Here is a 14,224-nt window from a genome sequence, read left to right as displayed (position 1 = left end):
ACAGAGAGAAAGACAGATAGAGATAGAGAGAGAGAGAGAGAATGGGCGCGCCAGGGCTTCCAGCCTCTGCAAACGAACTCCAGACGCGTGCGCCCCCTTGTGCATCTGGCTAACGTGGGACCTGGGGAACCGAGCCTCGAACCGGGGTCCTTAGGCTTCACAGGCAAGCGCTTAACCGCTAAGCCATCTCTCCAGCCCAAGGGAGAGATTTTTAAAAATGTAGCTCTCAGGTCTAGAGGGATGGCTTAGTAGTTAAGGTGCTTGCCTGCAAAGCCAAAGTACCCAGGTTTGATTCCCCAAGACCCATGTAAGCCAGTTGCACAAAGTGTTGCATGCATCTGGAGTTTGTTTATAGCGGCTGGAGGCCCTGGTGTATCCATTCCTCCCTCCCCCCCAAGTAAATAAATAAAAAATTTAAAAATGTAACACTGATAACCAGTTCAATAAAATTGAATATAAAAATAGTAAATTGCGCTGGGCAGATGGCTTAGCCATTAAGCGCTTGCCTGTGAAGCCTAAGGACCCCGGTTTGAGGCTTCGATTTCCCAGGACCCACGTTAGCCAGATGCATAAGGGGGCGCACACATCTGGAGTTCACTTGCAGTGGTTGGAGGCTGTGGCACACCTATTCTCTCTATATATCTGCCTCTTTCTCTCTCTGTTGCTCTCAAATAAATAAAAATAAACAACAAAAAAAATAAAAATAGTAAATTTACATAGGGTAGTAAATCTAGAGACAAGTGTTGATTAGAAGAATGGTAGTGCATAGTTTTAAAATGTCTTCTTGGGGGCTGGAGGGGTGGCTTAGTGGTTAAGGTACTTACCTGTAAAGCCTAAGAACTGATGTTTGAATCTCAAGGTCCCATGTAACCTATACACAGTGATGCAAGCATACAATGTGGCACATGTGCCCAAAGGGGCAGACACATCTGAACTTTGTTCATAGTGGCTGCAGGCCCTGGCACACTCACTCACACTCTTTCTCAAAAATATCTTCCTGAGCTGGAGAGATGGCTTAGTGGTTAAGGTGCTTGCCTGCATAGTCAAAGGACCCAGGTTCAATTCCCCAGAACACACATAAGCCAGATTCACAGGGTGATGCATGCATTTGGAGTTCAGAGTTCTATTGCAGTGGTTGGAGGCCCTGGCATGCACATTCTTTCTCTGTCTTTCTCTCTTTCTCTTAAATAAAGGTTTAAAAAATGAAATGTCTTTTCATAGATGCATATTACTTGTAAAGATAATTTAGTAATTATTCTGAACTGTATTGGTTAAAATAATCCATTAGATTGATTGGCTAAGATTATTATCAGTGAAAATTGCAAACGTTACTATACCCTGAAAAAGACACATCACTGCCTATGTGGTATTCCAGTCAGGAATGCATAATCCAAACTTAATTGTGGGGAACCACCAAACAAAATAAAAAGTAAGAAAATTCTAGTTTTAAAAAGAGGCAGGCTAGGAGTGGTGGTGCATGCCTTTAATCCCAGCACTCGGGAGGCAGAGGTAGGAGGATCACTGTGAGTTCAAGGCTACCCTGAGATAACATAGTGAATTCCAGGTCACCACCTGGGCTAGAGTGAGACCCTACCTCGAAAAACCAAAAAAAATTTAAAAAAAAAAAAAAAAATAAGTAAATACAATTAAGCCAGGTGTGGTGGTGTGCACCTGTAATCCCAGCACTTGGGAAGCAGAGGTGGGAGGATTGCTGTGAGTTTGAGGCCACCCTGAGACTGCATGGTGAGGTTCAGGTTGGCCTGGTATGAGGTAAGACCCTACCTTGAAAAGAAAAAAAAAAAATAAATAAATAAATAAATAGAATTAAAAAGAGGCCTAGCATGGTGGTGCACACCTTTAATTATGGATGTACAGGTTCTGTATTTATCCTTCATATATTTTCCACTGGGTTTGCTTCATCTAATAATATCAAGTATATTTTCAGGCATGAAAAAAATGCCTGTGGTTAAAAAAATGTTTTTAATCATTTTTAAAAAAATTTTGGAGGGGGGGGGGAGAGAGAGAGAGAGAGAGAGAGAGAGAGAGAGAGAGAGAATGAGAATTGACATACCATAGCCTCAGCCATTGAAATCAAACTCCAGATGCTTCTGCCACCTAGTGGGCATGTGCAACTTTGTGCTTGCCTCACCTTTGTGCATCTGGCTTTTCTGGGATCTGGAAATTCGAGCATGGGTCCTGCCTTAACTGTTAAGCCATTTTTCCAGCTCAAGTTAAAAATTTTTAAAACTATTTTACCAGTTGAATGTATTATTGCTCCAGTAATACTTATTCTCCAATCTTCATAGCACCATGGCCATCTGAGTTCCCTTTTGCATTGAACTGAAATGTTCTTAGTTAAGAGCATATACAATTTGTGTTGGCCTTACCAAAGTCTAGAAGACATTTCAACTACTAGAATTTTATATTTTGTTTGTTTAAACACTTAGAATTTTCATTAAAAAAAATTCCAAACAGGGCACAGTGGCTCATTCCTTTAATCTCAACACTCAGGAGGTTGAGGTAGGAGGATCACCATGAGTTTGGGATGAGTCAGGGCTGCAGAGTGAGACCGTGCCTCAAACTAACAAAACAAAACCCAACCTATATCTTTATAGATCCATGTCTTTATGATGAGATAATGCTATGGTATGAATCCGTTGCATCCAAGTAAAATGTCAGAAAGGGGCAGAGCAATCTGAATCTTGGGAAATTTCAATAATATTGTAATAAGCTACTTGCCTTAGCTATCAATTTAGTAGTTCTGCTAAGCAAATGCTTCTGAAAGTGGAAGTTGTTTTTGTTTGGTTTTTGAGGTAGTGTCTCTCTCACCCAGGCAGTGTAAGCAGAAGTTTTAAGTGCTAGTTCCTTTTTAAATTACCAGTTACTTAGAGACTTAACCTGTCTGTCAGGATGAATAGTTTAGAAGTAATTCATAGGAGGAAAAAAAAAAAAAAAAAAAAAAGAAGTCCTTTGAAAAAGAATTAGAAAGCATTTAAGATAACTGGCATAAGTCACTTTATAAGACCTTGTCAGGCCTGGAGATGTTTTGTTTAATATACAATTCAAGTGTTAAATGTTTATAATTGTGCCATCTCTACTTGCCCATGTCATAATTTGTCATTAACTTCTTTTTAATAATAGGCGAATCTTCAGTTCTGTTGAAATGAGCAGGCAGAAATATAAACCAGCTTCTCTCACAGTGGAGTTTGTTCCTTTCTTTTATCGTAAGTTTCACTCTAATTCATTTGACTTTGATTTTTATCAACTGGGAAATAAAGGTTGTTTAAGAATATGTCACTGGATTTGGGCTGGAGAGATGGCTTAGCGGTTAAGAATATGTCACTGGATTAATTAATTGTGTTTGGCTGTGATGGTTGTCCTTGGTTTGAATAATTTATTGTTATTATTTTGAAAAGTTCTGACTTTTTGTTGGTTTTTAGGGAGATGGACATTTTCATGATAGTTGTCATTTTAGAACTTCAGAATTTTTACTAAAAATAGGAAGTAAAAGCTAGGGATATAGTTTAGTGGGAGAGTACATGCTTAACCTTGGGTTTGATCTTTAGCACCAAAATACCCCAAATAAATCTCCTGAATTTATTGAGATTTATCTATTGTATATGCAGCATAGATGCATATAGGCTCTAGCCCATTGCCCTTGAGACAGAGTCTCATGTAACCCAGGCTTGCCTTGAACTTTGTATGTAGCTGAGAATCATCTTGAACTCCTGATCCTTTTGCCTCTGCTGCTTCTGAGTGTTGGGATTAAAGGCTTATATCCATATCCAGCAAATATTAATATATGTGTGTGTGTGTGTTCAAATTATTTATTTTTTTTAATTTTTATTTATTTATTTGAGAGTGACAGACACAGAGAGAAAGACAGATAGAGGGAGAGAGAGAGAATGGGCGCGCCAGGGCTTCCAGCCTCTGCAAACGAACTCCAGACGCGTGCACCCCCTTGTGCATCTGGCTAACGTGGGACCTGGGGAACTGAGCCTCGAACCGGGGTCCTTAGGCTTCACAGGCAAGCGCTTAACCGCTAAGCCATCTCTCCAGCCCATCAAATTATTTATTTTTATTTTTATTTTTTTGGTTTTCCAAGGTAGGGTCTCACTCTAGCTCAGGCTGACCTGGAATTCACTATGGAGTCTCAGGGTGGTCTCGAACGCATGGTGATCCTCCTACCTCTGCATTCTGAGTGCTGGGATTAAAAGCTTGTGCCACCATGCCAGGCTATTTATTGTTTTTTTGATGTGGAATCTTTTTTTTTTTTTTTTGGTTTTTCGAGGTAGGGTCTCACTCTGGTCCAGGCTGACCTGGAATTAACTCTGTAGTCTCAGGGTGGCCTTGAACTCACGGCGATCCTCCTACCTCTGCCTCCTGAGTGCTGGGATTAAAGGTGTGCGCAACCACGCCCAGCTTGATGTGGAATCTTGATATAGCCCAAGCTGACCTAGAATTCACTATGTAGACTCAGGTTGGTCTTGAGCTTATGGTAATTCTCCTGCCTCTGCCTTCCAACCTGGCCCTGCCTGGTCTCCATTTTTTTAAATATATATTTTTCAATATCACAAATTAAAAATATATATTTATTATTATTATTACTGTTAACAAGATGTGTCATATGGATACATCATGTGTTGGCACATTTATTTCTCTCATCACTGCACCCGTTTTGCTGGGGATGTTCCTCAGTAGGGTTGCAGGTATTCCCCATGGGGTTATAGTTTATGCATTGTGGGAGCAGTAGTCAATTATTTTGGTGGGGAGAAAATGCCTCTGTGCTCTTACAGTCCTTCCACCCCCTTGCAAAATTCCCTGAGTCATGGTGGGTGAGCTTTAAGTCTGCTTCAGTGATGAGCTCTTAGGAGCCTCTGGACCCCTACTTTGGTGGGTGTTGAGTATCCTCAGGGTCTGTCTCCTATACCCTGGTGCTGATTATCAGGTATAGCATGGAAACAGCACTCTTGCTAGTCTCCTCATTCCTCTGTGGTTTCAGCTGGGGCTTGGCTGAAGTGCAAGAGGTAGTTTATCTCCTCCAGTCTCGCTATCTTTTGAAAAAGAACAGATTCTCCAACAGAGAGTGAAGTCAGCATAGTTTAAATGGGATAAACATTATTAATTTAGGGAGAATTTGATGTATGTAACCCCTCTTTTAGCCAAAGACTAGTGAGAGCTGACACTGGAGAACATAATCTTTGTCTCCATAGGATTTAGATCTGGTTCCCAATTCCAAAAATGGGTTCCTTTACATGGAGCAGCAGAAATCTTGGCCAATCAGAAAGCTTTTGGTTACTCACTGAGGCTGTGTGCCACTATTGCACTGGTGTTATATTTTTTTAGTTCTTTTTTTTATTATTATTGTTGTTTTCAGTAAAGCTCATTTTATTTTATTATTATTATTATTTTGTTTTTTCAAGGTAAGGTCTTATTGTAGTTCAGGCTGACCTGGAATTCACTCTATTCTCAGGGTGGCCTCTAACTCTTGGCAGTCTTCCTACTTCTGCCTCCCGAGTGCTGGAATTAAAAGCATGCACCACCACTCCTGGCTTCGATTTTTTTTTTTTTTGGTTTCGTTTTTTCAAGGTAGGGTCTCACTCTAGTCCAGGCTGACCTAGAATTCACTATGGAGTCTCAGGGTGGCCTTGAACTCAACAGCAATCCTCCTACTTCTGCCTCCCGAGTACTGGGATTAAAGGTACGGCCACCACACCCGGCTCCATTTTTAATAATACATAAAAATTTCAAAATGGGCTGGAGAGATGGCTTAGCGGTTAGCGCTTGCCTGTGAAGCCTAAGGAACCCTGGTTCGAGGCTCGGTTCCCCAGGTCCCACGTTAGCCAGATGCACAAGGGGGCGCACGCGTCTGGAGTTCGTTTGCAGAGGTTGGCGGCCCTGGCGCGCCCATTCTCTCTCTCTCCCTCTATCTGTCTTTCTCTATGTGTCTGTCGCTCTCAAATAAATAAATTTAAAAAATTTAAAAAAAATTTCAAAATATAGGGCTAGAGACATGGCTTAGCTGTGAAGGTACTTGCCAACAAAGCCAAAGGACTCAGGTTACATTCCCCAGTACCTTCATAAAGCCAGATGCACAAAGTGGTGCATGCATCTAGGGTTCATTTGCAGTGGCTAAAGGCCCTGGCATGCCCATTCTCTCCCCCCCCCCCACCTCTTTCTCTCGCAAACAAATAAATAAAATATAAAAATATTTTTAAAGTTTTTACAAAACATGGACTAGAGCCATGGTCAGTGGTTAAAAGTGCTTGCTCATAAAGTTTGAAAGCCTGACAGCCCAGGTCCAATTCCCCAGGTACAGCCACATGCACACAGTGGTGCATATGTCTGGAGTTTGTTTGCAGTGGCAGGAGGCCCTGGCATGCCCATACTAACTCTTTATGTCTACCTCTTTCTCTTTCTCTCCCAAATAAATAAGTAAATAAATAAAACAAAGCAAGTTCCAACACCCAGTGGGAGACAATGTTAGACTTGGACCATGTCTAGGAAAAAAAATTACACAATGTGCAAAGATAACAAATTCCATTCAGTTTTAAAACTTGAGAATAATGTTCTTTGGCTCAGTACTCTGCCTTTCATTCCATGAAGGTTGCTTTTGTTACTCATTGTAGCTTTTTTTTGTGGGGGTTATTTTCAAGGGGCCCCCTTGTGCATCTGGCTAATGTGGGTCCTGGGGAATCGAGCCTTGAACCGGGGTCCTTAGGCTTCACAGGCAAGTGCTTAACCACTAAGCAATCTCTCCAGCCCCACTCCACATATTTTTTGTGCTTCCAAAACGAATACCAGGGACAAAATAAATTGTAACATTGAAAAGCAGGTTCCTTTTTCAGTCAACTCTTTTCCAGAAGAGTTTGTATTTTTATCAGTTTTTCCTCAGGCATCCTCTCCATTGTTTTCTTTTTCTCTCTCTCTCTCTTTCTTTCTTTCTTTCTGTTTTTTGTGTTTTTTTTTCAAGATAGGGTCTCACTCTGGCCCAGGCTGACCTGGAATTAACTATCTTTGTAGTCTCAGGGTGGCCTCGAATTCTCAGCGATCCTCTTACTCCCAAGTGTTGGGATTAGAAGTGTGTGCCACCATGCCCAGCTTCCATTGTTTTAATGTAAAGCTATTGGGCCACCTTCCTTAAGATTGCTAATGTGTTGATATTAGCAGCTTCAGTGACCTAAAACCAGTTTTAGTGCCTGTAATTTTAACTTGATTAAGGTTTTATAACTTAAAATCTTAAATCTCTCAGTCCAGTATCTTTAGCCAAGCACACCAATCCATTACAAATTTAACTTTGATCAAACCCTGGGGGCCTGGGAAGCAGAATGCAGCCAACCCTTATATCAGTAGCTCAGTTCCAACAAAATCCTTTGTAGTCTCTCCTTCCCCTTAAAAAGCTCATAAGCCAAGCCTTGAAGTTCATACTGTCTGTACTTAGTATTCTCAAACTCTAATCACAATAGACCACAATATGTGGTTTACCACTTCAGAAGGCGCCTTTAGTTCTAAGTACCAAGTCTATGTCCTCCATAACAAAAGTTCCCAAAGATAAAATTCCACATGGTTAGGTTCATCTCACCCCACCTTGTCATACCATTTTTTATAGCAGACATGTTTAGGTTTGCTTAGATGAACTTCCAGACCAGGCACAGTTATGGAGGAAAGGATATTTATTGAAGCTTACAGATCCAGGTTCCATAATGTTCCATAATGACAGAAAAAGGGCCAGAGAGAGAAGCCACAAGCTGAAAGCCACACCACATAGGTCACTTTAGGAACTCCAGGTAGAACTAAGCACTTTGTATCTTTAGATTAGAATTTTAAACCTACCACCACACCTTAGGGTTGGACCCTAAGATCTACCCAGTGACCCTGTCTCCAACCAGGTGGCTGCAGATGTAAACTCCAAACTAATAAAACACTGAATATATTGGGGGCCATCTATTCAAATTATCACAAGTGGGTCAGTTGATTTTTTTTTTATACCTTAGTTTCTTAGTTCTTTGTATATTCTGGATATTTTTTTTCTCAATTTTTATCAATGCTTTCCATGATTATAAAAGATATCCCATGGTAATACCATCCTTCCCATGGTAATACCCTCCCTCCCCCCACTTTCCCCTTTGAAATTCCATTCTCCATCATATGCCCTCCCCATCTCAGTCTCTCTTTTATTTTGATGTTATAAACTTTTCCTTCTCTTGTAATGGTCTTGTATAGGTAGTCCTACCCTTCCTTTGGCTCTTAGATTCTTTCTGCCACCTCTTCCACATTAGACCCTGAGCCTTGGAAGGTGTGATTGAGATGTTAGTACTCCAGTCACTTCTTTCCAGCACTATGATACCTTCTGAGTCGTCCCAAGGTCACTGCCATCTGTAAAGATAAGATTCTCTACCAAAAGTGAAAGTAGCGTTAATATAAGGGTATGAATATTAAGAGAAGTGCTAACTGGGCAATTTGATAAGCATAGTATATACATTTATCCAGACATCAGCAGATGTTAACACCCCTAGGGCTCATGACTACCCCTGTTTTAAGTTTTCAGTATCAGGGATGTATTCCCTCCCATGGAGCGGGCCTCCAGTCCAGTTGGAGGGCATTTGGTTGTCACCATGATAGACATTCCACTATTGCACCCATTGGCTCATTTGGCCTGGCTGGCCAATTATAAGGCTTGCAGTGTCCACTGTTGAGTATCTTCACTGGTGGTATCTCTTTCTCCCATTGAACTGCTTGTAGAATGGCTTCTTCCAGCTTTCTGCCAGCTGGTCTACATGGAGGAGGTTATCAGCTCAGTTCTAGCAGGATTTCTGAGTTGCCTTGCAGCCCAAGTGTGTGGATTCTTCAAGAATTAGGTCTTTACCATTTATTCCTGGTGGGAAACCAAGGGCCTCGGCAATGGCCTATAATGTTTTGGGGACATCAGGGACCTCCCTGGCCAACAACTCACTGGAAGGTATCCCATATCTGACTCTGATAAATTTGTATATTCTGGATATTATACCTCTGTCAAATGTATAGCTGCTGAAGATTTTCTACCATTCTATAGGTTGTTTATTTACTCTGCTGATTGGTTTGCTTAACCATACTATAGCATTCTAGTTGCATGAGATTGCAAATGATTGTTTAATTCCCTGGGCTTTTGTGTCTTGTTCAGAGTCTTTCCCCTACATCTTGGAGTGTTCTCACCACTTTTTCTTTCAATTATTTTAGAGTTTCAGGTCTTATATTGAGGTCATTAATCTGTTTGGAATAGATTTTTGTGCAGGGTTAGAATGGAGGGTCTAGATTCATGTACCCACAGAACTGAATGTTGGGGGCTTGTGCTTACTTGGACCTTGGGCAGCCTACTGATTATCCTGAGTTGGGGAGTACCATTGGCCCAGCTGTTCCTACTCAACAGACTAGGAGGATGGCTGAGGAATGAGGTCAAAGCCATATTGGCCTGATACCCAATCTGAGTGTAGGGTCATGAAGGTTGTGCTGCAGGATGGGGTAGGATGGATAGAGCACTCATACAGGCCCTGGGTGGCCTACTCAGTGCCTAGGGCTGGAGAGTGCGATCAGCTTGGGTATCGTACTCAGGGTGGTGTAGGTAGACAGTCCAGGAGTAAGTTCAACTGCTTTTCTTACTTAAATTTGTGTTTGTGTATTTGTGTGTGTGTGAGTGTGGGACCATGCATGCATGTGTGGAAGTCAGAGGACCACCTTGAGTATGGGCTTTTGCTTTCTACCAATGTTGTTTTGAGGCAAGGTCTTTCTCTGCTTCGGTGTGTTTGCCCTAGGGTAGCTAGTCTGTGAGCATCGGGATCCTTTTGTCTCTGCCTTTCTTTTTAAAAAATTTTTTATTTATACCAAAAATGCTTATGATGTTTCTTTTTTTCTTTCCTGTGACAAAATTCTTGTTAGTCTTGCTTTTTATGAAGATTTTATCCTTTTCAATTAAAAGCACTCCTTAGAGATGAATGATGTCATGAAATAGAAATCTTATTTACTTGTTTATTTTGTCTTTTATTCACAGAATGTTTTCAGGAAAGTGAACATCTTAAGGAAAGTCTTAAGTGTTGCTTATTGCATCTCTTTGGAGCCATTGTAGCCGGTGGGCAGGTGAGGACAGTGTTGAAAGTTAATATATAAATAGTAGTTAACAGTGCAAAAATCTTCCCATGTATTATTGAATGTATTCTTTGTATTTTTATAACTTGATAAATTATATATATAACTTTGGATTTCTATCTTGTTTAAAACTAAACTTCTGGGCTCAAGAGATTGCTCAGCAATTAAGTATACTTGCCTGCAAAACCTGCTGGACCAGGTTCAAGTCCCCAGAACCTATGTAGAAAGTCTGATTCACAAAATGATACATGTATCTGGAATACATTTACATGGGCAACAAGCTCTGGCATGAACATTCTTTCTCACTCTATCCTTCAAAATAAATATTCAGAAATAATAAAACTAAACTTCTTTGTAAGCTTCAAAAAACCTAAATAATACTAAACTGTCAATAAAATTAGTGGATAAATAACCATATTGAACAAGCTTTGTTAAAGTAAGTTCATATTAGTCTTGATTTTTAAGCTACTAGTTCTTCTTTTAGAGTGTAGTGAAAATCAACTTTGTTAGGAGATGTGAAGAAAAAAAAATGTAGCAGTTTGGTTCCTAAAGACATGAATTTCATCACACTTATGTGTACTTGCAAAAACTAAATGTATTTATATAACTTTTAATATACATTTTAACAAACTCTTTCTTAAATAACCATGAAGTTTAAATGAGAGGTTATTGATGCTTTTTGTACTCTTTCTATCATATACCCATTTGGGAATTTGTTAAAGCCCCAAGTTAGAATATTTTCAAATGTCTAAAGAAGAATACTATTACAAAGAAATAGTTACTGAAATAGTAATAAAAAGAATTGTGGGGTCTGGATAGATGGTTTAGTGGTTAAGGCACTTACCTGAAAAGCCAAAGGGCCCAGGTTCAATTCCCCAGGCCCATTCTCTCTCTCTCTCTGTCTGAAATAAATAAATGCAATATTAAAAAAGAATTTCAGCATATATGTGAGCTGTGTGTGTATAATGCAGGAAACAAAAACATACAGTAGTGAGTTGTATGTGGTGGTGGGAAGCTTTAGTTTCAGCAACATGGAAAGTTGAAGCAGGAAGATTCCTTTTATCCAGGTGTTTTAAAGACCAGTGTTTAGGCAACATAGTGAGACCCTGTGTAATCTCATATATAACATATGTTACATATAAAATAAAATTTATATATAAAATATGTTATACATACGTAATAAATTTTATTCAACATCTCACTGTGTTGTAGCAGCTGTAATAGAATGTATCAAAGCACATATAGTTTTTTTAATTTTGTTTATTTTTATTTGAGAGCAACAGACAGAGAGAAAGAGGCACATAGAGAGAGAGAGAATGGGCATGCCAGGGCCTCCAGCCACTGCAAACAAACTCCAGATGCACATGCTACCTTGTGCATCCGGCTTACGTGGGTACTGGAGAATCAAGGCCTGAATCGGGGTCCTTAGGCTTCACAGGCAAGCACTTAACCACTAAGCCATCTTTCTAGCCCCCACATATAGTTTTATTGGTAACAAAATTAAGTATTAAAGAACTATGCTGTGTTGCTTACATTTAAGGACAGAAAATTTTAAGAGTAGTACTCTATGCATATTACCTTACACTTCGCACATCAGGAAGAATCCTTGTCTGAATTAATACTTAGACAGTTTTACTGTGTTTGAGGCCCTCTTGTGAGGTCCTTTTAAATATTTTATTTATTTATTTGTGAGAAGAATAGACAGAAAGAGGTAGATATATAGAGAGAATGGTCACACCAGGGCCTCCAGCCACTGCAAACAAACTCCAGATACATGCATCACCTTGTACATCTGGTTTATTTGGGTCCTGGGGAATTGAATCTGAGACCTTAGCCTTTGCAGACAAGTGCCTTAGGCAGTAAGCCATCTCTCCAACCTCAAGTGTTTGGTTGTTTTTTGTTTTTTTTGACACCCCTAGGAGCTTTTAAATAACTGTATAGCAATAGGCAGTTGTTCATTATTTGTTATTGTTTCCAATTTTAGTTTGGAGACTTGAGGGAATATTTTTATTTGTTAAGCAGATTACATAAATTGATGACTTTTTTATTTTTGAGCACGGTCTCACTCTAGCCCATGCTAACCTGGAACTCACTCTGTAGTCTCCATTTTGATTAATGTGTTTGAATATATTTGTAATTTTTTTTCCCCAAGGCAAAGCTTTACTCATTCTGTAGCTCCAAGCTGGTCTCAAAATCATGTTGCTCCTCCTATCTCAGCCTCCCAAGTACTGTACTGGGATTAAAGGTGTGTGCTATCATGTATGGCATGCATATATATATATATAAAATATAATTTTTTTTTCCCAATGTAGGGTCTACCTCTAGCCCAGGCTGACCTGAACTTCACTATGTAGTCTCATGGTGGTTTCAAACTCATGGCAATCCTACTACCTCTGCCTCCTGAGTACTGGGATTAAAGACATGTGCCACTATGCCCAGCTTGAGATTTTTTTTTTTTAGCATATAAATAACATCCCAAAATGAAGTTTTTTTTTTTTTTTTTTTTTTTTCCTTTTCGAGGTAGGGTCTCACTCTGGTCCAGGCTGACCTGGAATTAACTCTGTAGTCTCAGGGTGGCCTTGAACTCACGGCAATCCTCCTACCTCTGCCTCCCGAGTGCTGGGATTAAAGGCGTGCGCCACCACGCCCGGCTTCCAAAATGAAGTTTTCTACCTGTTTTACTGCTGAAATTCCCCTTCCTTAGCCTTGTTGCTTGTATTTTCTACCTACATTATCATTTTTTATTAATGACCCTTGTACTCAGTGCACATTTAAAATTATTTTTATTACCACCTGTGGCTTCTAGAACACTGGTGAAATTTTTTATCTTGTTTTAATTTATCACATCCCTTTTTTCATCCCTTTTGTGATAACACTGATGAATTTTTTTATCTTGTTTTAATTTATCCCATCCCTTTTTTTTTTTTCATCCCTTTTGTGATACCCATCCAGAATCCCTACTGTTGTTTACCAGTGGGCTGTGTGGCTGACCATTTCTTCACCTGGAGGAAGATAAATCTTCTTAGAAAAAAAAGAGTAACTTAAATTTTATTTTTCCAGTTCGGGTGGCCTAGCCACTTTCCTGTAATAGCTAATAACTTTCTTTTGGGTCAGTTTCTTCCCATGTCCATATTTTATCCACTAATATGAATATAAATTGATAAGTATGCATGATTGAAAATGGAAGTATATTATCACTGGCCAATAGAGAACCTACTTAAAAACATTTTTTAAAAATTATTTGTGAGTATGTATGCATTATTGCGTATATGGTTATTACATAGCCTCTTGCCACACCATAGAAACACCAGACATTTGTGCAACTTTTTTGTGTCTGGCTTACATGGTTGGCTTTGGAATTGAACTTCGACCTATATGCTTTTCAAGCAAGTGCCATTAATTTCTGATGAGCGATATTCCCAGTACCCCTTCTCCCCTGTTAAGACAGTCTCATTCTTTAGCTCAGGCTATCTGGAACTCAGTATGTAGACCTGTTTGGACTTGAACTCATGGGGGCCTGCCTCCACTCCCCACTGTTGGGATTATGGGCATAAGACACCATACCCTCCATTTACTTCTTGAGCCCATAGAGACATGTTCTTATTAGTATTCATGGGTTATCAAGTCAGAGATTTCTATAAGGAAAATTTGACATGAAAATGAAGAGACATTAGAAGCTCAATTCAAATTTTATGCACTATGACTACCCCAAACCTTCTTGGTTTTATTAGTAGGAGAGAGAGAAAATGTGATCAGTAACTGGATAAGCCACATATCTAGGAAAGCATTAAATTAAAGGTTCTAGTAATAAGAAAAATGAGGGAGGTTGAAAATCTTAGGTTGACCATCAGTAGTTTCTTCCACAGTACTGTTATTAATATTTATTATGTAGATAATTACTGACAATAACAAGTCTGAATGACCTAAAGGCTATGGTTTGCAGTTGATTTTGTATAACTATGCTTATTACATTTTCCCCCACCTCCACAGTACTGGGGATTTGAATCTAGGGCCTTATACTAAATGCTATGCTACCAAACTATTTACTCTTCCCTAGCTCCTCTCCCTATCTCTCTCTTTCTCTCTCTAATATGTATATATTTTA

The 14,224-nt window shown here is 39.6% G+C and overlaps 1 protein-coding gene across 1 annotated transcript in view; it reads left to right on the top strand.

Moving 5' to 3' along the window:
- Positions 1-14,224, top strand: part of Nbeal1 (neurobeachin like 1) — a 203,095-nt gene that overhangs the window by 48,539 nt on the left and 140,332 nt on the right. Inside the window, exons 7-8 of the mRNA XM_045147952.1 lie at positions 3,142-3,224; positions 10,025-10,110. Of these exons, the coding sequence (XP_045003887.1) occupies positions 3,142-3,224; positions 10,025-10,110 (169 nt within the window). The remainder of the gene's footprint in view (positions 1-3,141; positions 3,225-10,024; positions 10,111-14,224) is intronic.

The sequence above is a fragment of the Jaculus jaculus genome, chromosome 4, assembly GCF_020740685.1.
Source record: "Jaculus jaculus isolate mJacJac1 chromosome 4, mJacJac1.mat.Y.cur, whole genome shotgun sequence".
In the NCBI taxonomy this organism is placed as follows: Eukaryota; Metazoa; Chordata; class Mammalia; order Rodentia; family Dipodidae; genus Jaculus; species Jaculus jaculus.
Note: the sequence above shows the minus strand (reverse complement) of the source record. Positions and strands in the feature narration are given on the sequence as shown.